This window comes from Pseudochaenichthys georgianus, chromosome 19, assembly GCF_902827115.2.
Source record: "Pseudochaenichthys georgianus chromosome 19, fPseGeo1.2, whole genome shotgun sequence".
NCBI lineage: Eukaryota > Metazoa > Chordata > Actinopteri > Perciformes > Channichthyidae > Pseudochaenichthys > Pseudochaenichthys georgianus.
Genome location: NC_047521.1, coordinates 14,032,686 through 14,057,563, shown reverse-complemented (window position 1 = coordinate 14,057,563; position 24,878 = coordinate 14,032,686). Strand labels below are relative to the sequence as shown.

The window sequence follows — 24,878 nt, the reverse complement described above, 5'->3', positions numbered from 1 at the left end:
TTTGTCCAAGCTCTAAGCAGGTGCAGCACCACCTCATCCTTAAAGACACCGAAATAATTGTTATAATTTAATATAATAATATCGTGACCCAGAGTAAATGTACAGAATTGCACTTTCTTATACTTTCTGTTACGGAGACAGTGGTTAGAAGGCAGGCTTTAAGCAGCTCTTCCTGTTACGTTTAAATATTTAAAGGGGCCCTATAATGCTTTCTGGGGTAATCCCTTTCCTGTAGTGTTATGAGTTTAAGTGCATGTTAATGGTCTGCAAAGGCTAAAATCCCAAAGTGGGTTTTCTCTCCCACACACTTCCCCCCCCCCCCGCCTGAAACGCCTCCATCGGACTACTGTTTTCTTCCGTACCATAATGACATCACTATGAAACACTCACACTCCTATTGGTTAGTGCTCCGACACCTTGTAAGTTAGGGGTTGTGCAATCCCAACAGAGCCAGCTAACCAATCAGAGCAGACTGGGCTCTGGTTTCAGACAGAGGGTGAAAAGAGGTGCTGCTGCACAGGCAGTATGAGAAAAATAAAGCATGGAAACATGTCACAGAGGCTCAAGATACAAATTAAAAACCTGAACATTAGCAGAATAGTCTCTTCAATATGTTGCTGACGGTACATTGGTATTTCTTTCCGTTTTTTCTGGTTTATCATTTCAAAAGGACAGACGTTTTTTTCTGTTGGACAGTTTGTGTTTGGTCAGAAACTACAGTTGAGCTTTATATATGGGAGATGCTCTGTTGATAAGTGATGTAAAATATATAATACCATTATAGTACTTTCTATGTTGATACTTGTAATACATTTAGCAGATAGTTTTGCATTTGGGAATTACAACTCTACTCTCTTCAAAAACTTGAATACAATTCTGTTATTTGTCGAAACGGTGTAAATCTACTCAATATTTTTTCACAATATTCAGCCATGTCCCAAAAGCAGAGTCTTTTATACTCATTATAAATCACTTATTCTACAGTTTTCAATAAAATGAGCCAATCCGCTGCAGCGGGACTTTCCTCTGTTTCCCCAGTTTTCAGTCCAAACAAAAGAAAAGATTAACAAAGCTCAAGAGTGACTGAGAGCAGCAGCTAAGCAGATTTACTTTTCATTTACAATACAGCGTTTGTAAGCAATCTTTTCACTTACACTATTCATTACAGCGTAGGAAGCATCCTGAATGTGGGGGGGACATCTTTAACGGGGGGTGTGGGGATTTCCTGTATTCTGGTGCATTTTAACAGGTGGTTTGATACTTTTATGTGGCTATACTAGCATGAGGGAAATGATGGGTACATTTTGTAATTTCATCCAGTAGTAAAGAAAGGAAGCATATTTGATTATTAATTCAGAGCCATCTTTGAATTAATAAAAAGCAGTTTAAATGCCCATTTTTTGTACATTTATATACAACAATAAATATTTGTGAGTGCATTGAGAGATATTGTTGTGGAGTCATTTATATATAAATCGCAAAATACATTTGTGAATCCTTCTGTGAGCATTCATTAATATTGAGACTGATCTGACTCCATACAGATGTTAAGTTCACCTAGGAATGGTATCATTGACTTAAATGTTGCTCTTCTGTCTATATTGGCCATATGATGCCCCTTGACTGAAATGCTTCCTGTTCAATATCCCCACTGATTTCCTTAACATTCTGGGATGAGAGTCCACATCATAATTTTCTCTAAACTGTCATTTCCCTTTCATCACTCACCTCAGCAATGAACCTCTCTCCACTGTCCCTGTGTTCTGCCTCTGACTCACTCTCAAGCGCCTAGATGTCAAGAGAGGTGGTGAAGTGATCATTATTTATTGAGCAGTATACTCTTTCACATTGAATCATAACAAGTCATACTGAATGTAAATACAACTGACTCTAAATTAAGTCCCAGGCTGTGACATTGGACATTTTGAAGACTCAAAGTCCCAAGCAGTAGGTAGAATATTAGCTATGTATGTAATGTGCACAGAAAATAAACAGTTAACTGAATACTGGGATGTAAATGGCCTATAAGCACTCAGTAAAACATAAACACACAAAAAGCTTCTGAATGTTAAGAAGTATAATTAAAACATAATGCACATTACCATTTTGAGAGAGAGTAGGCCTACCTAAGTTAAAGAACTCAGAAAATAATCTCTTATTGAACTGAGGCTCCAGTAAAAAACACTGACTGCGTCTCTACATGGCAGGCCCGGTTCTACGGGGGTGCAAAAGGGTGCATTGCACCCTCAGTTGAGTCGTTATGCACCCTCATTTGAAAAATGAAAAGTAAAAAAAAAAAAAATTAAAAGTGAAAAAAATTACATTTTGCCTACTATTACTAACAATAGTAGTAATAAGAATAATAATAATAAGAAGAAGAAGAAGAAGAAGAATATAGTTGAAATAAAATAACTTGTAATTGTGGTTGAATAGCATTGTCTGCTGCATTTATTTGATCAATTTAAACGGTAAGTAACGTTATTATGTCAGGTGCGCGTGACCTGTGCCCTGTGACATTCATCATCTGCAAGGTGCTTACACAGCAGTCAGTGATGGATCAGAAAATGGTTAAAACAACCAGCCCTTATCGCCAGCATACACTGCATTTTCTGCAGGTAATAACAGTTCAGATCATGGGGACATTATGCTACTGTCGTGGACACTAACGTCCTCCCGCCCGACTCGCCGGCTTTGCCCGCCTTCGCCCAGAGAGGCGGAGCAGCCACAGCCGTCTTCGTTACCCCAAACACCGCCACCCCTCCGCGGCCCGCAAGTGCCAGAGGACCTCGGCAAAACAGAGCCTGCCCAGATATATTTAAAAAAGTACCCAACTCGCCTGTACAGTGGGGTAAGGCGCTCATTTTGCAGCTCATGGTTTCAAAACAGAGATGGAATATTCATGTAAAAAAGATGCCATCTTCTGCTATGCATGTAGACATTTCGGTTCAAGTAAGTCAGATGCCCTCACCACAACTGGCTACAACAACTGGCGCCATGCTCGTATAGGCTGCTACGTGATAAGGGACTGAAGGCATGAATCAAGCAAAGAGCACATAGATCCATAGATCTCTTAATGTTGCTCTCAAAGTGCACCAGATTGATGGTTTTAACTTCAATATTTAAAAATAAATCTTCCCGGGGGAGCATGCCCCCCCAGAGGAGGTGAGGACCCCCATAGAGGGTGTTAGTTACACTCCCTACTTATAAAAATAGCACTTTACCACTGCACCCTCTCTAATCTCAGATGCACCCTTAGTCATTTTGTTCTGGAACCGGGCCTGCTACATGGACATCATGGTGTTTACATGAGCACATAGAGATCGGGTTATTCATGTTCCCTGTTTACATGATAAATACTAGTAACCTGGCATTTCGATGCCTTTTCTCATCTAAACTATTCAGTATTTGTATTTGTCTATCATGACACAAAGACGACACTCCTCTCCAGAAATGAGACGCTTTTGCCGCCGCCGCCATCACTGTTAACTGATTAACTGCTACCAGCTGAAGACTTACTTTCCTCTTCTTTGACATTTTTTTTCTTATGTCCATGTTGTCTGGGGGAGAAAACATATCAAACCAAGAGATCGTCAGCTTTGATTTTCGCTGTATTAACCATTTCCTGAACATTTGGTGTGTGTGCCTTACCTCCGCTACCGGCATCGCTTCATACAACAGATCTGAGCTGTCCAACTATACAACACACCTTGAACATGCGCGCGCTATGTGAGAATCTGCCTTGGTACAAAGTAGCAGTGAAAACATGGTACGGAGTTTCATTCATTTGGACATTCTCTCAATAAGCAAGTGGAATGGATTTGATAGTGAACCACTGACACAGCGCTCTACAAATGCGGCGATTGGATGGACCGATTCACGGACTTTCCGCAGTGGGGGGTCTAAACTAATCATTTGAAAAAGTGGGGGGGGACTTGTCCCACCCTCATAGAATGGCTGCGACGCCCATAACGTTAAGGGTATACATTAATATATTATCAAATCCATATTTTATGTATTTTACACCCATACTACACCATTATTACACCCATATTACATCGTTATTACACTGATTTGATTTACATAATTAGAATAACATTACCCGTATGCTACACATGTATCCCACAGGAGAAATAAACCATTTAAGGGTTTAAAAAGTTACGTTTTAGTGAAAATATTTTTGGAAATATGAGCATAGGACTGCATAATTGAGATCTGTATCATACTGTGCAAATTGTGTTTAGTTTTTTTATTAGGTTTTAACATATTTGCTTTTGTTAGGCGTGTGGCGCAGTGGATAGAGCCTTGGTTTTGGGATCAGGGGGCCGCAGGTTCAAACCGTTCAAACCCAGCATGTCGTTGTGTCCTTGGGCAGGACACTTCACCCCAAATTGCTCCTGTGGGGATTGTCCACAGTATTGAGTATGTAAGTCGCTTTGGATAAAAGTGTCTAACAACATGTAATGTAATAATGTTATCCACATTTTTCTGTGGACGAATAATTCTTTTAACATACGAAGACAGTTTATTCACGTGTATTATTTAATAGCCTAATAAGAAAGAGAAGAGACACCAACACTGAGGGCTCACCATATGTTTTAATACTCAACCATGATTCAGCACATTACACTGAGGAGCAGCTGACGGGTGTAACACCAGGAAACTCTCCACACTGCTCCCTCAGACACACAGTATTTACATTAACCTACAGGATCTGCATGGTAACACATCAATCGTCAGGGAGGAAGGAGGTGTTAGATTAATGTACAGGATTATAACAGCAGACAGGTTGGAGAAACAGTCTGCAGGCTACAAGATGCTTCACGACACAATGGTTCACAGTACATCAAAGCACAAGTCCTTACACTTATAGCAACAGTATCAAAAGAAGTATCGGGGCCATGTTATCCAGCAGACGGGGCCCCGTGAAAAAATAGAGCAATGTTGCCATCTTCTGGTTGGATGGCACATTTTGCAGGTCTCCCTTGAAAAAGAGATCTATGATCTCAATGGGACCAATCTGGTTAAATAAAGGTTTGAAATTAAATTAAATGACATCTCGCAGAATAACAGACAACATTTAACTTCGAGAGATCGGCTATCTAATTCAGTTAAAAGAGAACGCAGCAGCATATCTAATCTCAGGAGGAGAGCTATCTATTTATCTATCTATCTATAACCTTCTGCTGAAATCATACAAAAAGATATCTAAAGACCCGACAGTCATCTTACAATGGCGTTCAAAGGAGAGAATTGTCCTGTACAGTTTTAAAGGACCACACCGATGTTTTTGCAAGTTTTATCTAGAACTAAAAATGACGTACACTTGATATAATTGCTGACAACCATTTGGTAGGTTTTTTTTGAGCTGCCAATGTTTCTATAGTTTTCCCTTTGGAATTGAAATCAATTAGCTTGAGTGAGTTGAGTATTCCATCACCATGTCTTTTTTCCCCATTACTGTTGCGAGGTAATGCAGCTGAATTGATCTGAGAAGGTATAGCACTGCGGTACCTCTCAGCATTAATGGGGCTCTGACAACAGAAATAATGCAGATTTAACATTTATCGTGATGGATTCAACATGTTTTCGTTGTGAAATCAATGGAAACCAACAGCTTCCATGAAAGCAAGGGGAAGGCTTTTGAGAAAATCCTCACATTTATTATGCTTAAGTGCGTGAGGCTCTCTACATCATCATCAGCCACCTTATAACGAAACCTCCATTATAAAAGGGTTTTAAACTATGTTGGCTATGCCTTTATCGATGGTTTGTATTGCTTTACCACTCAGGTAGAAAACCTCCTGAATAATCTCTCTTAATAATACAGTGTCTCTTCTTTCTGATATCAAGCCTCCCTTTATAAATGCTAAGAAGTCCTTAAAAACAAAGTTGTGTTAGCCAACAACAGAAGTTAGATGTTATTATAAACCTGCTCTCTTTAAATGCTGATCTTTTATTTGTTAGTTCTTCATTAATAAACACTTGTAACCTTTTAAAACAAGTGTTCCTTATTAATAAGCAGCACCCATTACGTAGGTACAGCACACATGTAATTAACCTTATAGTTATAAATAGTCAACAGTAGACAAATACATCATTGGAAATGGGAATGAATACACTAAAACATGAAGAATCACTGGTATGGTCCTAAGATAAATAGCTTAGTCGTGGGTCTAAACAGCACTTTCATCAGTTTAGGAAACAGACAACAGCCTGAAGAGACGAGCCCTGCGGGAAAAAAGCCCATATCTGAGTTTCCTCTATAATGTTAGAGGGACAACAATAACACAGTCAGCCTTTATTCTAGATGTTCTGGTGGTTAGTTAGTTGATTTCCGTCACTAAACACACAAAAGACGCACAATAATAGGTGCATTTTTAGCATAGAGTCTCGTGTGACCATCAGAAATATCCCCGGAATCTTTAGAACACTTAAAATACATGCCATGCTGATTTTTTTGATGTTGGGGTATCAGTGAAAGGCCTCGATCAGCATGCCAGGCTCAACCTAAACGTCTTTGTTCGGCCTCTCGTCGGGCTGTAACTCACATGTAAAGCCACTCAAACTCACCCACACACACACACTCCGCAAGGTCTGCCCACGTCCACACACACACACACACACACACACACACACACACACACACACACACACACACACACACACACACACACACACACACACACACACACACACACACACACACACACACACACACACACACACACACACACACACACACACACACACACACACACACACACACACACACACCGCTGAGTTCAGATCGGACATGTTTGCACTGACCTAAGTTAGAGGCATCTTTCTGTTCTTTAATGTTTACTTCCTGTAACTCTCCTCCTCCTCCTCCTCCTCCTCCTCCTCCTCCTCCTCCTCCTCCTCCTCCTCCTCCTCAGGCGCTCACATGGTCAGATGGTCAGCTTCACTCAGACCAGGATCTGTGCGTCTGTGTCATCCCCTCCGTGGTGTGTGTGTGTGTTAACGTGCTGCTTGGTGTGTGTATGATGAGTGTGTTTCTTAGTAATCTCAATGATTTCATTTGTTTCCTGTTGATCGTGTGTGTGTTTGTGCACGTGGGAGTGCTCGCTCTTGCCCTCGCTGTGTGTGTGTGTCGGGTCACTGTCAGTGTGTGTGAGATCTTGTTGTGTGTCTGTGTGTGTGTGCGCCTCCTCTGGGTGTGTGTCGGTGACTTCCTCGATCCAGCTCTTGAAGCGGCTGACTCGAGTGTACAGCGACGGAGAGGAGGGGTCGGAGCAGCCGTTACCCCCGGCGACGACCCCGGTGAGGAACCATCGACCGGACTCCCCCTGACACACCAGCCCGCCGCCAGAGTTGCCCTGACAACCGTTGTCGTGGAGGAGGCTGGTGTCTGGAGGGCTGCCGGCGCACAGGGTGCCGTGGCTGGAGAAGCTGTCGCCATAGCGCTTCTTACATTGCCATGGCGACATCAGAGGGACCCAGGATGCAAGAACTGAGTCTGAGAGAGAGGAGGGAAGAGATTATATAAATGAACAATTAGTTGATTAATTTCTAAGTGAATCAATAACAATGTATTGATTACATCACATGCGACTGTTAATCAATCCTTTCAGAAGTGCAAGAGTTATATCTAATTAACAAACTTAAATCATTAATCAAATCTGACAGGCTTGTTTTTTCTGTTATGCCTGTGTGTCATAGTGAGGATAAGTGTCATAGTATATGATCTATTTTCTAATCACAGTATTAGCATCGTAACATTTGTTGATTAGCATTAAATACAGAACAGCTGATGAGGAGGTTATCAGGGGATAGATTGGGATTTTGCCATTTCTTTGCAATCTTGCTACAGAAAAGTGAAAAGTAACTACGTGTACCGATCAACATACTATACTTTGTCATTTTTTCTGAAATTTTCGACGCACTGCATTATGTCGTTTTTTTCTAAAATGTTCAACTTATGTCATTTTTTATTTTCTTTGAATGTTTTTAAACATACCATATACTATGCTGTGTTTTTGAATATCTTCAACATACTATACTATGTAGATTTGTACTGAAATGTTTGACATACTGTGCTATGTAGTTTTTTGACATACTCTATGTATATTTTAAAATAAATAAATAAAACATTTCATATTTTATACTATACAAAGGCTTTTTTAAAGATATTTTCAACATACTTTACTATAATTTCTTCGACATGGTATACTGACTTTTTCTCTGTATTTTCAAGAAAGTAGACCATCATTTTTTCACCATGTTCAGATATACTTTTCCATTCGTTTTTTCATATTATTAACCAAACAATAAAGTATTTTTAACATCCACAGAGCCAACCAACGGAAGCAGGTAATGACTGATGTCTGACTGTTATTTAATTAATGCTTCATTTGATACACAGTAGCATTTTCTACGAGTGGCATTTGAAACCCTTTTTAAAAGGATATACAATGTATTCTTTTATATTTAAAGAGATATGACTGAAGTACACTTGAGAGGAAAAACACATACCTGGTCCTGTCAAACCAGCGGTAACAATGACAACGCAAGAAGAAGGAGGAATCCCTCCTGATGAAGCGTCTGCAGCTGGGAGGCATGCTGCGTTGGTGTTGGGGTCGAACGTCAGGCAGTGGCCCTTGGTGCTGGGAAGCTTCAGCAAAGCCAGATCGTGACCTCCACTCTGACCTTTGAACTTCCTGTGGACCACCACCTGCTGCGGAGTGAGGGTCTGCTCCGACGCCCCGACGCGCACCACATACCTGGAGGGGTCGCTGCCCAACCTGCAGGGGGGGAGGAGGGTGGAGACAAGTGTTAGTGCGTTATGACTTCTTCTCACTGATTTTTTTGTATATATTTGTAGTCCAGCGGTGGTCTCACCTGCTGACACAGGAGGCGGAGGTCAGGGCCCAGCAGGGGCTGATCAGGGTGCCACTGCAGAGGGGGCCGCCATCTTCTTGAGAGTGGAGCCACACCGACACCCGCCAGGGCCACGAGGTGCTGACAGCCAATGGGAGGATATTTGAATCAAAATGTTATCTAACCAAAGACCAGGCCAAAAATTCAATTACATTGTGGCATTTTTTTTTGTCTTAAGATATGATAAGATAAGAAATACTTTATTGATCCCAGTTTGGGAAATGTTTGCAAATTAAAAGACTAGAAATAAACATTCCAAAATGTAAACATCTCAATAGAAATAAATTAGCATTAGAAAAAGTAGAAAATATACATGTTGAATAAAAAATGTACAGTAATATAAAATATAAAGTAGGATATACATAAGTATGTGAGGAATGGAATATTAAATATTAGTTTGAATATAAATGTTCCCATCCTTTATAGGAGTAACTATAACATAAAGCAGTTTATATTTCTTATTCTGAAAATTAAATTAAAATATAATATAGACTCTTTTACTGTGGAAATGTTGTACTGTGTGTTCTGTATTCACACTTGCCACTCTTATGTCACCAGGACAGAGTTTCAGATTTCGATGTTTTCTACCTCCACACTTTGTCCTATATCCTACCTGAGCATGTTTCCCTCCCCCTGGCTCTCCCTCTTGCTCTCCTCCTCCCCCAGCTTCCTCAGCCCACAGCTCAGCTCCCGAGGCTTGGCCCCCGCCGACTCCCGAGGGGGGGCGTCACACTTCACCCCCGCATCCACCCTCCGCCTGCAGCTCTGGGTGCTCTGGCCCAGAGAGGGACACTCCCCCAGGAACTCCTCCTTCCCCGTGCACCTCACCTGGTCCAGGTAGATCGGCCCCTTGCCCTGACCGAACCCCCCCGCTGCTACTGCTCCTAGACTGAGGGGGAGAAAGAATGTTGGTGAGATTAACTAAATAAGAATGATTAAAATGCATAGTAATGTACAGTCAATTCTGCAAGTCATTTTCATACGATGTGGAAGGTTAAGTTAATACAGTCCTAATATTTTGATCACCCCATTAATGTCAACATATTAGCATTTTTTCTTTCAAATATCGCACTGATAATCTATTGATCTCTAAGGACCTGGCTAAAGGAAAAAAAGTCATTATTTATAAATCTGCAATTCAATTCATTAAGTCTAAGTGTTGAGAATACACTTTCAGTATGAGGTCCAGGCATAAGAAAAACGAAATATCAAAGAAAGATTTTTGTCTTTTTGCATTTTGAGAATAAACTAGAAATGATGAGTACAAATCAAACTACTAGCATTAGCGCATATACCACAGGTTTAGCTTTATTCTCAACATTTATACTATATTGTTGAAATGCCAGAAAAAACAACCCTATTATGTAACCATATTGTTACCAAAAATATTAAATTACTATTACTACTTTTAGCTTGACTATTGTCTTTAATATGTTTTTTTTCTTTGTTATTGTTATATAATAAATATTACCCACTTATACAGACATTATACAAACTAAGCTTCCCAGTTATTTCATCAGTTATTTGGATAGGTATTACTTCATTATTACCTATAATTATCAAACTAATACTCCACTATAACCCACTGTACCGGTAATTATAAAACTATCCATGTCTGTTATCTGTGCATAAATATGTCCTTTCTATAGGTGTAAAAACTAATCCCGGCTAATCGCTAAAGTAACAGATGGGCAAGTACTTATAACTGTATTCTAGTTTTCTACGTACTTAGTAGATTGGATTTTTCCTGCGATTTATGATATAGATTTGACTATATTTGTTGATGTTTTACGTTCAATGTAGGCCTGTTTAATATTGATCTTGATATTTGTTCTTCATTTTCATAGATGCTTTGTCCTGTTGCACAGATACGTAGATAGCTGTGTGAGTGTGAGGATCTTTTGTCTGTTGATTCATGCATTTAAATACTAACCTGTGTCCGAGCTGTCTGCACACCACGGCTGCATTCAGGTCGTTCCAGCCTGAGTCACAAATACTTCCCCAGTCACCATGGAGATACACCTCGACTCGACCCTCCTTTCTGCTGCTGCCCCCCACCAGACGCACCAGGGGACCTGACGGGAGAAAAAAACACACATCGCTGATTAATATTCATGTGGGTGCACCTACATACTCCAGTCAACAGTCTGCTGAGAGTTATGTCTGCTGGCAGAGGTAAATGTCATCTGGTGCCTGGTGCCTCTTTATTCTGCTGCTATTCTCATTCTAATGGAGTGTGTGTCTACAGGAGGTGCAGTAAACACCTCTTTATTCTCTCTGCTGTCAACATGTGGCATTTCAACTCTCTGGACACAGAAAAACACTGGAGTTTCCACACTGATAATCATACAGTGGCACTAAAGGAGACTTCAATCTCTCAGAGGCCAGACAGAAACATCTTTGTCGATTAGCAATTTAAAGCAAATGTGTATTAGGTAGAAAGAGTTGTATTAAGTAAACAGTTCACAGCTGGCCTGAGATCAGCACTCTGCAGGGACAGCTTACCCTTTTGGAACCAAATTAATAGCAGGCTCCAAACTTCTGCAGTGCAGCGGTCCTTTTGTCTTCCTACTCTTTCCAAATTACCATAAAATGTGACATAGTAGTCTGGTGTACTCTCACACAACATTGAATCAAAGTCAAATGTGCCTTTTTAATTATCTCTTTGGTACATAATAATAATAATACTTTTTTTTTTGGACAGACTTACTATACTACGACTTTTGTGATATTGATTACGGCACACTATACAATGATTTTTCTAAACCTTTTTTATGACATACTTAAATACGATGATTTTTTTTGTTTTACATGCTTAACAATGACTTTTTCATAACACACTATACTATGTATTTTTGTATTGTACTATATTTTAATCATTTGATCATTGTTTTATATGATATACTTTAACTCTTCTTTGTTTGATCTTTGTTTAGATACATTTAGATCAGGGCTGTCCAAACTACGGCCCGGGGGCCGAATGCACATTTTGAATCGGCCCTCGGCAAATTCAAAAAGTATAATGGAGTCTGGCCCACAAATGAAATTGGTGTTTGTCTTGTATTGTACTTTTTAAATATAGATGAAAATAATTATTACACAGTAGTATTATGTGTTAAGAAGCCCACTCAAATAAATTCAGTCAATTAAAACTGAAAACAAAAAGCCAAAGAACTTATTTACATAACAAGCTTGAAATAAACCCTTCCTATTTCCTCTTATCATAAGCAATCTGAGGCTCCTGTTTGAAGGAATGAGCTGAAAACAAAATAAATGAAACCCTATGGAGAGCTGTGATGTAGGCTGTTGTTTTTCTTAAAGCATATTCAAGTATCAAGCTTAATTTACCTACTTTTGATTGATTTAGCTGACTTATGACTTTCCTTATGAGGTCATATACCTCACCTCTAGTGAGGGGCCCAGACCTTTGTATATCTTTCTGTGAGTGGCCCTCTGTGAAAAAAGTCTGGACACCCCTGATTTAGATGAACACTAAGCTTGAACTTTTCTCATCACATTTTTTTTTATACTATACTATCCCTTTTTATGTCATTTCCCAGGACATACAATACTATGACTTTTCAACAAGTTTTTGAGTAGTGATGGCGCTGAGACCATGAATAACGTTCAATAATCTAAGAGGCATCAGGAGCACAGAAAATGAAGAGGTGAATTTTTCTAATCAGCACCCATATATATAAAACAATATGCAGTCAGGCGTTGTTCACCCTCGTCTCGTACCTGTGGAAGGTGCGATGACCGGCACCTGGTTGGTTTCTTGGCTGGGTCGTTTTCTGCAGCGGACCCCGACGTCCTCGCTGTGGGAGCAGTCGGTCCGGCCCCAGATCCCGTGAGGACAGTCCAGCAGGGACGTCTCGGACCCCTCACAGTGGACATCGTCCAGGAGGATCAGACCCACGCCCTCGCCAAACATCCCGTCAGACACGACCTCCGCGTGACCCCTGAAGGAGGAGGAGAAGTCATACAGATACTCAACACAACACATGCAAAGTTACACAACAAGAAGTGTGTTCACCTCATCAGGTAAAATGTATCACATCATCTACCTGAATTCTGGTATGATTTAGTCAAAAATCACTTTAGAATAATAAAATGATGACATTATTAATACTAGCTTTTGCAGGTGACTAATAACGTAATTTTGGTTGCTAACCTCCACCCTGACGTTATGTTTTCAATTTAGTTTGTTTGTCTATTTTTTATCAGCAAAAACATTAAAAAAAAACACTGGTCTGATTTTCATGTTACTTGGTCGAAGGGTGTAGAATTGGCCGAGGAAGTACCCATTGAATGTATGATTGGATCCGAGTAAAACATTTTTAAAAGTGATTCATCGGTGTGCATCTCTCCGTACCTGTAGCCCAGCTGTCTGCAGACCACCTCCGCATGCTGCTGGCTCCAGTGGTCGTCACACACCGTACCCCAGTCCCCGCTGTGGAAAACCTCCACCCGCCCCTCCCAGGGACTGTCTCCTCCAACCAGGCGCACCACCCCGTCTGAAACAGATTCGTATTGAGGCAAAGTCTTGGGATTGTAAAAGGGATTCATGCGGTTACACTCAACTCAAAAGAAAAATCCTTAATGCAACTTTGAGGCAAGATACATTTTTTATAGATTCAAACATGAATGTATCATTTTCAGATGAATCATTAATGGTGCTTTGCTGAATACTAGCTGCATGTCATGCCAGTACACATGTTAGTCCTCAGTTCCCATGAATCCTGGTTCTGCTCGTCACACAGAGGATGTTGCTGCTTCATGCTGTAATGATTTATTGATGTTCAGCGGCTATAAATAGCAGCTTCAAGCCTCTCAGTGTACATCGGTCTATGTGTGTGTGTGTGTGTGTGTGTGTGTGTGTGTGTGTGTGTGTGTGTGTGTGTGTGTGTGTGTGTGTGTGTGTGTTGTACATGTACCTGTATAAGGGCTGCAGGAGACCCCAGCATCCTCCATGTGGTCACAGTTGTGCTGCTCCCAGTCGCCATGGGGACACTGGTCCAGGAAGAGCTCGTTTCCTGTGCACTTCACGGCATCCAGCAGGATCGGGCCGGACCCCTGACCGAAGTGAGCCCACGACCAGGCCTTCGCTACGCCCCTACAACATATGAGCAAATGTTTTCATTATATTATCTGACTGTATGATGGTGCAAAATGAAGAGTTAAAGGATCATGGAAGTCATTAAATGTCATCTTTGGGGAACATGAATTTCATAGCATCAAATCGTTTTCAATACTTAAAATAAACCCACACGTTTCAACCTCAGGGTGGCACTAGAGTCACGGGATCATCAAAGTCTTTATGATTGATATATTATGTTGATAATATACCAGCTTATTCACTAGAAATAAATATGTAGCTGTAGTGTTGCCCAGTTCCTACAAAACAAGACATAGCAAAAAAGTAAAAGAAATGCTCTCAAAATAAATCAAACCATCCTCATAAATCATGAAAAGCGAGGATGTTCATGTGGAGATTAATTATTGATGCTAAATGCAACATGAAGCACTTCTGTGTGTTTTGCGTGAATCCATGCCTTTCTGCTCCTGTGTCGGCTACAGCTGGAATTCATATTAAGCTGAAAATGAAAGAACAGTAAAGCCCACGGAAAAAGGAAGGATTTAAGAGAACTTGTTGTATATCTACTGTCAACACACAAGCTCCTTCAAACACATTCTGGGTTGGGTTTCATCCACTTGAATGTGCGCAGTCTGTTAGGTAAACTAGATTTTGTCCGTATCTGGGCAAAATCGACTGACGCTAACGTCATTGTCTTATCTGAAACATGGCTAAATAAGTCTATTTTGGCCTCTGACATTGCCTTAAATGGTTTTAATGTGTATCGTACCGACCGGCCTAATAAAGGTGGTGGCGTTGCAATTTATGTTAAGAATAAGTTCAGTGTAACCACATTAGTTTCCAAATCGATCAGTAAGTAATTTGAATTTTTAGCCTTAAATATAGAAGTGGCAAAGGGTCAACAGGTCATGGTAGTGAGTTGTTACAGACCCCCCTCAGCTGTCAAAGACTCCTTGTCTTCACTAGCAAATCTTTTATCACAACTAGACTACAAGGAAATAGTGCTACATGGAGATTTTAACTGGGACTGGTTAACTGCAGTGTCAGAGGATTTTAAAAACCTTTGTATCTCATTGAATGTTACTCAGATTGTGGACAGTCCTACTCGCCCTAACATTAAGTCCCCTAATAAATCCTCCCTAATTGATCTCATTTTAACCAATGTTCCCCATAAATATTCATCTGTGGGAGTATTTGCAAATGATCTGAGCGATCACTGTGGTGTAGCCACAATTAGGGACATTAAGGTCCAAAAGGTTAAACCTCGCATTATCATCAAGAGAGACATAAAACATTTTGTGGAGCAGGGTTTTGTGCATGATCTGTTTGATTTTGATTGGGGTAAAATCGATCTGTGTGCTGATGTAGAAACCGCATGGTCTTATTTTTATCTTGGTTTTATGGAGATCATTGATAGACATGCACCCCTGCGTAAATTTAGAGTAAAGGGACGAGACAATCCTTGGTTTTCTGCTGAACTGTCCAGTCTCCTTCATGAGAGAAACAAGGCCTGGGCAAAGGCTAGGCAATCAGGCTCAGAGATAGAGTGGCTGCGTTTTAGGCAGCTAAGGAATAGCTTCACTTCAAATGTCAACGGTGCAAAGTCGAAGTACTATTTGTCAGTTACCACAGAAAACCTAAATAATCCTAGGAAATTTTGGAAAGCAATAAAATCGATATCAACCGGTGAGATCCGTAATGAGCTACCTCCGTGCCTTACCACAGCATCTGGCTCTATATCGGACAGGGCTACTATGCTAAATTGCTTTAATGAGCATTTTGTGTCCTGCGGTTCTATGTTTGATTCTGTGACTAACTCTGCTTCTGTGAACACTACAGTCTGTGACTCTGAACAATGTGGTCTGGAAAACCCTTTCAGTTTTACTCCTTTTACTGTCAATGTTGTTCATGAAGCCTTATCTAAGCTAGATCCTAGGAAACCGGCTGGCCCGGACAACTTAGAACCTTTCTTTTTAAAGATAGCTGCAGATTGTATTGCTCCACCTCTTACTTCTCCTTTTAACCTCTCCCTCAGCACAAATACAATTCCAAAAGTATGGAAGTCTGCTTATGTCTTGCCTTTACTGAAAGGAGGGGAGGCCACTATTTTAAATAACTATAGGCCAATTTCTAAATTGTCAGTTCTGGCTAAGGTTCTTGAACGCCTAGTGAGTGAACAGGTAAAGGAGTTTTATGTACAAATGACATCCTGTCTAAACATCAGGCTTCAGAAAGAATCACAGCACCATCACTGTGACAATGAAAGTGGTGAATGACATTACTAGTATTTTAGATAATAAGCAGAGTTGTGCAGCTCTGTTTATTGACCTATCCAAAGCATTTGATACCGTTGATCATCGCATCTTAAAGCAGAGGCTACTCAGTATTGGCATATCCAGCCATGCAGTCGGGTGGTTTGTGAACTACCTCTCTGAAAGGTCCCAATGTGTTCACTTTGATGGGCTGTCTTCTGAGTGGTTAAACATTTCTAATGGTGTACCACAAGGTTCTGTTTTAGGACCACTTTTATTCTCCATATATATATTAACAGCGTAGGTGATAATGTGGATGAAGCTACTTTACATTTGTATGCGGATGATACTGTAATGTATTGTGCAGGTCCCTCCATTCAGGAGGCTGTTGTTAAATTACAGGCTGTTTTTAACACTATTCAGACTCAGTTCTCTGAATTAAAGATTCTTTTAAATGTGTATAAAACCAAGGTAATGCTCTTTTCAAAAGCAAAAAAGACACCAGAGCCTGTTTTAGATATTGTAACTACGCAAGGAACAAAACTTGAAGTTGTTGCCTGTTACAAATACCTTGGTATCTGGCTTGATGATTGTCTCTCTTTTAAACTTCATGTCAATAACCTGCTTAAAAAACTGAGGGTTAGGCTAGGGTTCTTTTCCAGAAACAAGTCCTGTTTCTCGCTTGAGGCCAGGAAAAAGCTAGTCACTGTGACCTTTTTACCTGTGCTGGACTATGGGGATCTGGTCTATATGAATGCACCTGCCTATTGCCTGGTCAAGTTAGATGCTGCGTATCACAGTGCACTGAGATTTGTGACAAACTGTAAAGCATTAACCCATCACTGTACCCTGTATGCAAGGGCTGGTTTGCTTTCACTAACTGTACGGAGGCTCAGTCACTGGTACATTTTTATATACAAAGCCATGTTAGGGAAACTTCCATCTTATATCTGCTCCCTGATCTCACGGAAAATTGTAAGTGGCTACTGCCTGAGATCGAATGCTGTGGTTTTATTGAATGTGCCAACTGCTAGGACTGTCTTAGGGAAGACAGCTTTTAGATGCGCAGCTCCTCTGTCTTGGAATAGTCTGCAAATTAAATGGAAACTGAACAATCTGGTGCCACTAAATGTTTTTAAAGCTCAGTTGGATGCTACTCAATCGGAAGCTATTGGTACCTGTTTATGTGGATAATTTTGTAAATGATGCTGTATGATGTCCTTTTGTTGTTCTATTTATGTTTTTATGTTTCATGTGGAACTACTTGAGCAGGTCTCCCTTGGAAAAGAGATCAATGATCTCAATGGGATTTTATCTGTATAAATAAAGGTTTGAAATGAAATGACATACATGTTATTTATATTATAAATATGGAGCTTTTTTAAAGGAATTGTAAACAATATGGTAAAAAAAATAAGGAGGGATAAGAAGATAATTCTGTCATTTGTGTTGTTACTTGTGTCATGTTGTTGCAGAATTGTTAAGGTACAGTAAAGCAAATGAAATATATGTTTTCATGTCTTGCGTGTAAGTTGATCAGATATCTCTTGGTATGGGCCAAATAATATTGTTGAAAGAATTCCCATTTATTTTGTGATTCATTTGTGAGCTTTGGGACATATCAATTCAAAAAAAGTGATTTGGGTTTACTAGCTAACCTCACATATCATAATAAAACACTGTTTACTGTTATCTTGTGCAGTAGTAGAATAATATCCTAGCAGGAATTGAAAAAATATGAGATCGTTAAAAGTGTGTAACTGTTTAACACATGCATGGCGCAGTGAAAGAAAAACTATTCATGTGGGATAAAAAACAAATCTCCTCATTTGTCTTTGAGTGTCAAAACTGTGTGTGTGCAGCTGTGAGAGAACCTGCACATCAGCACATTCATTATTCAGAAGCACAAACACAGCTGGTGAGATGTCCCACTGTGTCAGAGGAGATGAAATGCAACCTAATGTTGAACATGGAAGGAGTAATATTTCTCTTCACGGCTTCATCGTTCGTTTGAAAGCTGTCAGGGATGTTACAGCTCTGCAGGGGATACACTGTGTGTGAGAGGAGGGGAACATCTGCACACATTCAAACACAATCTACCTCAACAGACAAACTTACGGTTTTGTTTTGTTTTACTAGGAAAATACCTCCATGTTTGATTCTTATGAGAATAAGAAGTCAGTGTGGGTCAGTCCAAGGCTCAATCCTGCCCTACTCTTATTTGATCTTCAAATGCAGGCTTCAATTAGCAACAATCTTCGACACATGTTCATTTAGAGCAGTGGTTCTCAACTGGTCAGGCCTCGGGACCCACTTTTTCCTTTGTTAATAGATCGCGACCCAACATTTTGAACCACTCAAATCTATTCAACAAAAAATCGTGCTGTAATATATACGCTTTTCAGCATACAATATTAATTAAAGTGAAGTACAGTGCATATATCCCTTATATCCCTTCACAGAACAAAATAATGCTTTTAAATAATGTTTAATGAGATGATGGAATCAAAGCTGAACTATATAACATAAAAAGGCACATGCTAAAAAGCCAACCCCAGCAGGGGGTCTGGGGGGATTCTCCCCCAGGAGATTTTTAGAAATACTAACATAAACTACCCATTCTGGTACACTCTGAGAAGAAAAGATATAGATGTATTACTACCCGACATATTAATAATATTTTATGCCATTGTTTGTTTTTCACTTTGTTCTGACAGCTTGTTGCTTCTCATAGAGAGAAGAGCAAAGAGGAGAGAGTCTGTGTGAATTACTTTAAATTGTGGGTAAGGGTAGATAGCTCACATTGTTCTGTGACCTGTCAATCATCAAACCGGGGGTCATATTTCATTACGTGTTCATTTGTATCTGAAGTTGTACCCATGGATGTATAAAGAATAGTTATACCGCAAAGTTATTCTCCGTGGGGACTTCCGACAACAATCTTGATTCTGATTGGCCAGAAGAATCGAAAAAACCATCAGCAAAGATGTTTTATTGAGAAGATGATCACTACGTGACAGAAGTTTTCAAAACCGTTTATGGTCTCCCGTACTTCCAGTCCAATGCACGCCTACTGCATGCACAGCGTTAGAAAGTCGGGCTTTCAAAATAAAAGTTTGACTTTTTCCCCCAAAAAAAACCAAAAAAGAATTTTTTTTCCCCTATTTTTTTTTCTTCACTCACACATCTGCGACCCACTCGAAACGGGTCCGCGACCCACTTTTGGGTCGCGACCCACCAGTTGAGAACCACTGATTTAGAGGATGTTATGCATGCAAAGCATCTGTCAGTTTCTATGTTGACATCTGTTTCCTGTTCATGGGAGCATGTGTGTCTTGTATTTTTACATATTTTACTTATCCCTCCTGATTAAAAAGGGTAAGGCTGGTTATAATCTATAATTGTATTGTCAACTACATCAATGGAAAGACAAAGAAAACTAAGAATGTATATTGCAAAGCCTTTTCCTTTGTGACTCACAGCTCCATTGTTATTGGAGCTATTGGAACTCTTAAAAACCCAGAAATGAGTCACACTGTTGCACTGCGTGACTTGTTCCTTCATTACGATGAACAATGGCAGTGCAGTTTATATTGAGTCAATCCCCCTCCATACACTGTCCTGAGAGTGTGCGGCGCCTCTCCTTTACGAGGTGCCAGTAATGAGGCGACACGTAGCGCAAAAGCAGCATTAATACCTCCATTAAAGTGGACATATAGGCCTACACTTAAACTATATTAAAAAACAGAGGCGTCAGAAGGCCTCAAAGGGGTCTCCGGTACATTATCATACACTCCTACGACAAATACCCCATCACAAATGTCTCCAGTGTGTGTGTGTGTGTGTGTGTGTGTGTGTGTGTGTGTGTGTGTGTGTGTGTGTGTGTGTGTGTGTGTGTGTGTGTGTGTGTGTGTGTGTGTGTGTGTGTGTGTGTGTACCAACCTGCTCACTAGATATCACAGCCCTCCAATTTCATCTTCATCTACATACAGATTTCTTTTTAAAACCTTGTTTATGTGGACAGGATTTATTTGAGAACAAAGGCTGTTTTCAATATACAATCATTGCATGTGGACTAAAGAGGCATTTCACTTTAGTCACATGGTGGCACGATCTGGAGCCCAAAGTGTCCCTCAGATCTTTTAACATCTGCTCAACCTCTAGCTTCACCCATTTGATATTTTACAGTTTGAGGATGTGGTCTTTACAGTATATAACAAAGAATATATACATTATTTATACAGTATATATTTCGGTCACAATTATTTAAAATGTCAGTTCTCTCTGTTTTAAAAAATTAAACTATATTTTCATGATTTATATATTCAGTATGAACCTGTGAGCTACGGGCAGAGTGGAGGATTCAAAATGGATTGTAAAATGGATGAATACATCTTAATGTGTGTGAAAAATCCTATTTACGTACCCGAATCCCAGCTGTCTGCACGCCACCTCAGCATCTCTGTCGTCCCACTGGTCGTCGCAGATGGAGCCCCACCTTCCTGTGTGAAACACCTCCACCCGACCTTCAAAGTCTTCCTCGCCTCCGACCAATCGCAGCGGAGGGCCACTGCCTGAGAGGGGATGTAGAAATATTCCCATGTAGGTCAAACAGCATCCATCTCTCTCTAAATATATAGATATATTTTAAGTGAATCCTCCTTTATTTGCACGACTGTAATGAAGTACATTTTTAACAAAAAAAGAAATACTACCGTATAGAAAAGTATACATACATTTTCCTTTTGAATAATTCTCACAGAAATACAGATAAATCCCTCCCCCGTGTGTGTGTGTGTGTGTGTGTGTGTGTGTGTGTGTGTGTGTGTGTGTGTGTGTGTGTGTGTGTGTGTGTGTGTGTGTGTGTGTGTGTGTGTGTGTGTGTGTGTGTGTGTGTGTGTGTGTGTGTGTGTGTGTGTGTGTGTGTGTGTGTGTGTGTGTGTGTGTGTGTGTGTGTGTGTGGCCTAGCATTACTATACTTGTGGCGACCTAAATCTGTTTACACAGTCACGTGTGGGGACTCGCCTCCCTTATGGGGACAAATTGGAGGTCCCCATGAGGGGAATCATTAATTTTAGGATGAAGACTTGGTTAGGTTTAGACTTAGGGTAAGGGTAAGGTTAAGGGTTAGGGTTAGGCATGTGTTGGTTATGGTTAAGGTTAGGATAAGCCTCCAGGAAATTCATGTAAGTCAATGTAATGCCCCCTGAAGTGATGTATACATGGTATGTGTGTATGTGTGTGTGTGTGTGTGTGTGTGTGTGTGTGTGTGTGTGTGTGTGTGTGTGTGTGTGTGTGTGTGTGTGTGTGTGTGTGTGTGTGTGTGTGTGTGTGTGTGTGTGTGTGTGTGTGTGTGTGTGTGTGTGTGTGTGTGTGTGTGTGTGTAGGTGTGTGTAGGTGTGTGTCTAGGTGTGTGTCTACTAGGTGTGTGGTGGGGGGGTATTCAGGTCTGGTTGCCATGACACTGTGGAAGTCACACTGACCTTCCGGTGGTGCACACACCACTGCTGCCTCGTTTCCATGGCTACAGTCGCCGGTGACGAATGTCCGGCTCCGGCACGTACTCAGAGTGTTCTCGTCGCCGCGGCAACCCAGACGCTCGTAATGGAAGAGGCCGGAGCCCGAGCCGAACTGAGAGCGCTGCACCGTTGATCCAATGTCCCTGATAACAAACAATAACAGCATCACTATGGAAGCCCTGGTGGTCCAGTTTCTGATCTAAATGATTTCCTCTCATGTGTTTATTACTTAAAGGTCCCCTATTATACTCTTTTTCAACAATATATTATAGGTCTCAGCAGAGGTCGCGTTAACCGAATATTTTCCGTCAATGACGGATTTTTTCTAACAATGACGGAAAAATCTGAAAGCAGTCCGTCATTTTGACAGATTAGAACACAACTCGGAACAGCACCAAAATGTCCACCAGCGGCCCACATTATATTACATCCTTAGTGGCCAGGTAGACTGAGGGCGATCTACTGTAGTTGGTAACTATTAGTTAGTCATTCACACCCCTGTCCAGTTGGTGGCGAGTTTTTGTATATTAAGTAGCTATTGTCTAGTCTTGTTTTTGACCTCGTTGATTACCTCGTTGTTTAACCGGCTTTAGCAATCGCAAAATGTCACGGCAGCTGATCGTCAAAATGACGGACAACGAAAAAGTCTAACGCAACCACTGGGTCTCAGATATATACAAAACATGTCTCTAAAGTGTTTGGCTGAAATACCAAACAGATCACTGTAGCACGCCATATACCCTTCTGTTTCAGCCCTGTTCCAAAGGTGCTGATTCTGTGTCTGTAGCTTTAAATGCTAATGAGATGCTTCTGGTCATGCCCCTCTGAGAAGTGATTGGTTTAAAAAGAACACAATGGTTTTCTAGGGGGAGATTCAGGTGATAAGATGGGGTTACCTTGGTTGGTTATTGGCTAATGCAGGCCTATTCAAATGGCGGCCCGCGGGCCAGATGCGGCCCAGAGCCAACTCCCGAGTGGCCCAGCCTCCAGTAGCCAAATTCCTACACTAGTAGGCTACAGACCATGAATGCAACACTCCGCCTTGCATAGAAACCACTAAACCACAACGCAGCACGTTTTTTGAAAGTGTATCTAGTGGTGCTAGTAACGGTGGTCATAGCAACTCTAAAATATGTCTCTCGGAACTCTGAAGCGTAAACAGAGACAAATCGGTCATTGATCTTGTGGAGCAGATGCGCGAGTCATTGCCCAAGTCAAGCTGGACCTTTTCGCGACCGACTTGAGTACGGGTCGGATGCTGCATTTTCCGACGCTCCGCAAACACATCACATCCCCGGCACAAATCACGGATGTGATGACAGATTTCATTGCGAGGTTGAAAGATAACTTTGCCGGTTGATTGGATGGACTTGCTCTGCCCACAGAGGTGATGGGCTTTGTCAGAGACCCCTTCACTGTTGCAATAGAGGGGGACGTATCAACCAGAGCAAAGGAAGTGGTCCCATGCATTCATCCGTAACCATGGCACAAGAGCAGCGCACTAACGGGCCAGCAAAGTTTTGGAGTGATGTCAAAAAACAGCAGTTCCCTAACGTTCAGAAAGTAGCGATCTGTGTGCTCAGTATGTTTGGATCAACATACAAATGTGAATCAAGCTTTTCACACATGAACTCAATAAAAAGTAGCACTCGCTGCTCCCTGACTGACAGCACTCTTCACCAATGTTTTAGGATTGCATTAACATCCTATGAGCCAAAAATCACTGCTCTTGTTAAAAAAAAAAAAGTCAGCGATGACAAATCACAAATGAGGTGATAGTAAGCACATAGTTTACTATAGTAAACGTGTAGTATTCATTCATGTTATTTACCCTTAACCCTTGTTATGGGTTTGTGCAGGGTTTGACAGTTATTTTTGTATTCATTTAAATGAACTTTGTAATGTGTCTGGGTCAATTGTGACCAAAACGTATGATTTTTTTTTGTTATTACTTGAAAAGTGAAAAAATTATAGTACTACCTCTTTTTGTTACATTGGAGCTCTTTAACTGTTTGTTAATGCACTTTTTGATGTGCATGTGTCATATGTATCCAATTTTATTTTGTATGTGAGGACATTTATTAAGACTGCTATTATTGTATTCAGTTAAATGCACTTTGTCATGTGCCTGGTTAAAAAAAAAACCTGAATATTTGACTTCTAAAGCAAACAAATCTCATGCTACAACTGTGCACTTTTTTCAGATTCTGTTAAATTAATGCTAATTTGTTGTGTTTTTATGCACTTTTTGATGTACCTTTGTTAGATGAACAATGAATAAAAATTGCATGTTTTTCATCGCAGTAATATGTGTTGGTTTAAAATGTGTCATTACCCGCTTTTTACAGGCCGTTGAATGTCTGGCCCAGCTGAATTTTGTAGTTATAAAATCTGGCCCAACTGAATGTGTAATTGAATAGCCCTGGGCTAATGGTTGCAAAACCCGGAACACCATTGTGACATCACAAAGTGGCCAAAATCTGATCAGCTCATTTTCAGATCAGGTTTTTATATTGATGGTTTAGGACAAAAAGAGAGGGGTTCTTTTTTCTTGAAACTTTCAGAGTCTCTTAACACAGAGTGGGATACATTTTTATGTTTAAAAGACATGAAGAAGTGGATTATGCATGATAGGTGACCTTTAAGAACAGTTGAAAAAAGGATTTTCCAAAATAGTCTTTCAATAAAATAATTGAATAATGGATCCAATCTCTATCTCAGGTGCAGGTTAACAAACATTCTTCTACAACTTCATAATATTAATAACCTCCCTGATCCACTCTATACAGATAATGTTGGTGCATTGGTGTTAGGTTGTGTGTTTATAAAGATCTCTCTTGTTATTGGACAGGTTGAAAAAAAGATATATATGTTGGTACATGAAGACAATCAGGCAGATCTCCAGGAGTATGTATGGGTGATTTTGCTGTGAAAGAAAAGTTTGAAATGCCCAATCCAAATTCGTTTGTGTTTTATTCCCAGAGAATTGCCACCATTGTTTCGACGGTTACTATTCTCACACACATGCACGCATTTCTACTGGGTTTTTTACACAGCAGCCCATGTCTTTCGGTCCCCTACACAGCCCCT

The 24,878-nt window shown here is 40.5% G+C and overlaps 1 protein-coding gene across 1 annotated transcript in view; it reads right to left on the bottom strand.

Annotated features, from left to right (window-relative positions):
• Positions 1 to 6,906: 6,906 nt before the first annotated feature.
• Positions 6,907 to 24,878, bottom strand: part of LOC117464446 (neurotrypsin) — a 34,375-nt gene continuing 16,403 nt past the window's right edge. Inside the window, exons 5-14 of the mRNA XM_034106881.1 lie at positions 21,753 to 21,931; positions 20,696 to 20,843; positions 13,857 to 14,035; positions 13,295 to 13,436; positions 12,661 to 12,881; positions 10,853 to 10,994; positions 9,533 to 9,808; positions 8,881 to 9,000; positions 8,515 to 8,783; positions 6,907 to 7,498 (exon numbers count right to left, since the gene is read on the bottom strand). Coding sequence (XP_033962772.1) covers positions 6,948 to 7,498; positions 8,515 to 8,783; positions 8,881 to 9,000; positions 9,533 to 9,808; positions 10,853 to 10,994; positions 12,661 to 12,881; positions 13,295 to 13,436; positions 13,857 to 14,035; positions 20,696 to 20,843; positions 21,753 to 21,931 — 2,227 coding nt within the window. The 3' untranslated portion in view covers positions 6,907 to 6,947. The remainder of the gene's footprint in view (positions 7,499 to 8,514; positions 8,784 to 8,880; positions 9,001 to 9,532; positions 9,809 to 10,852; positions 10,995 to 12,660; positions 12,882 to 13,294; positions 13,437 to 13,856; positions 14,036 to 20,695; positions 20,844 to 21,752; positions 21,932 to 24,878) is intronic.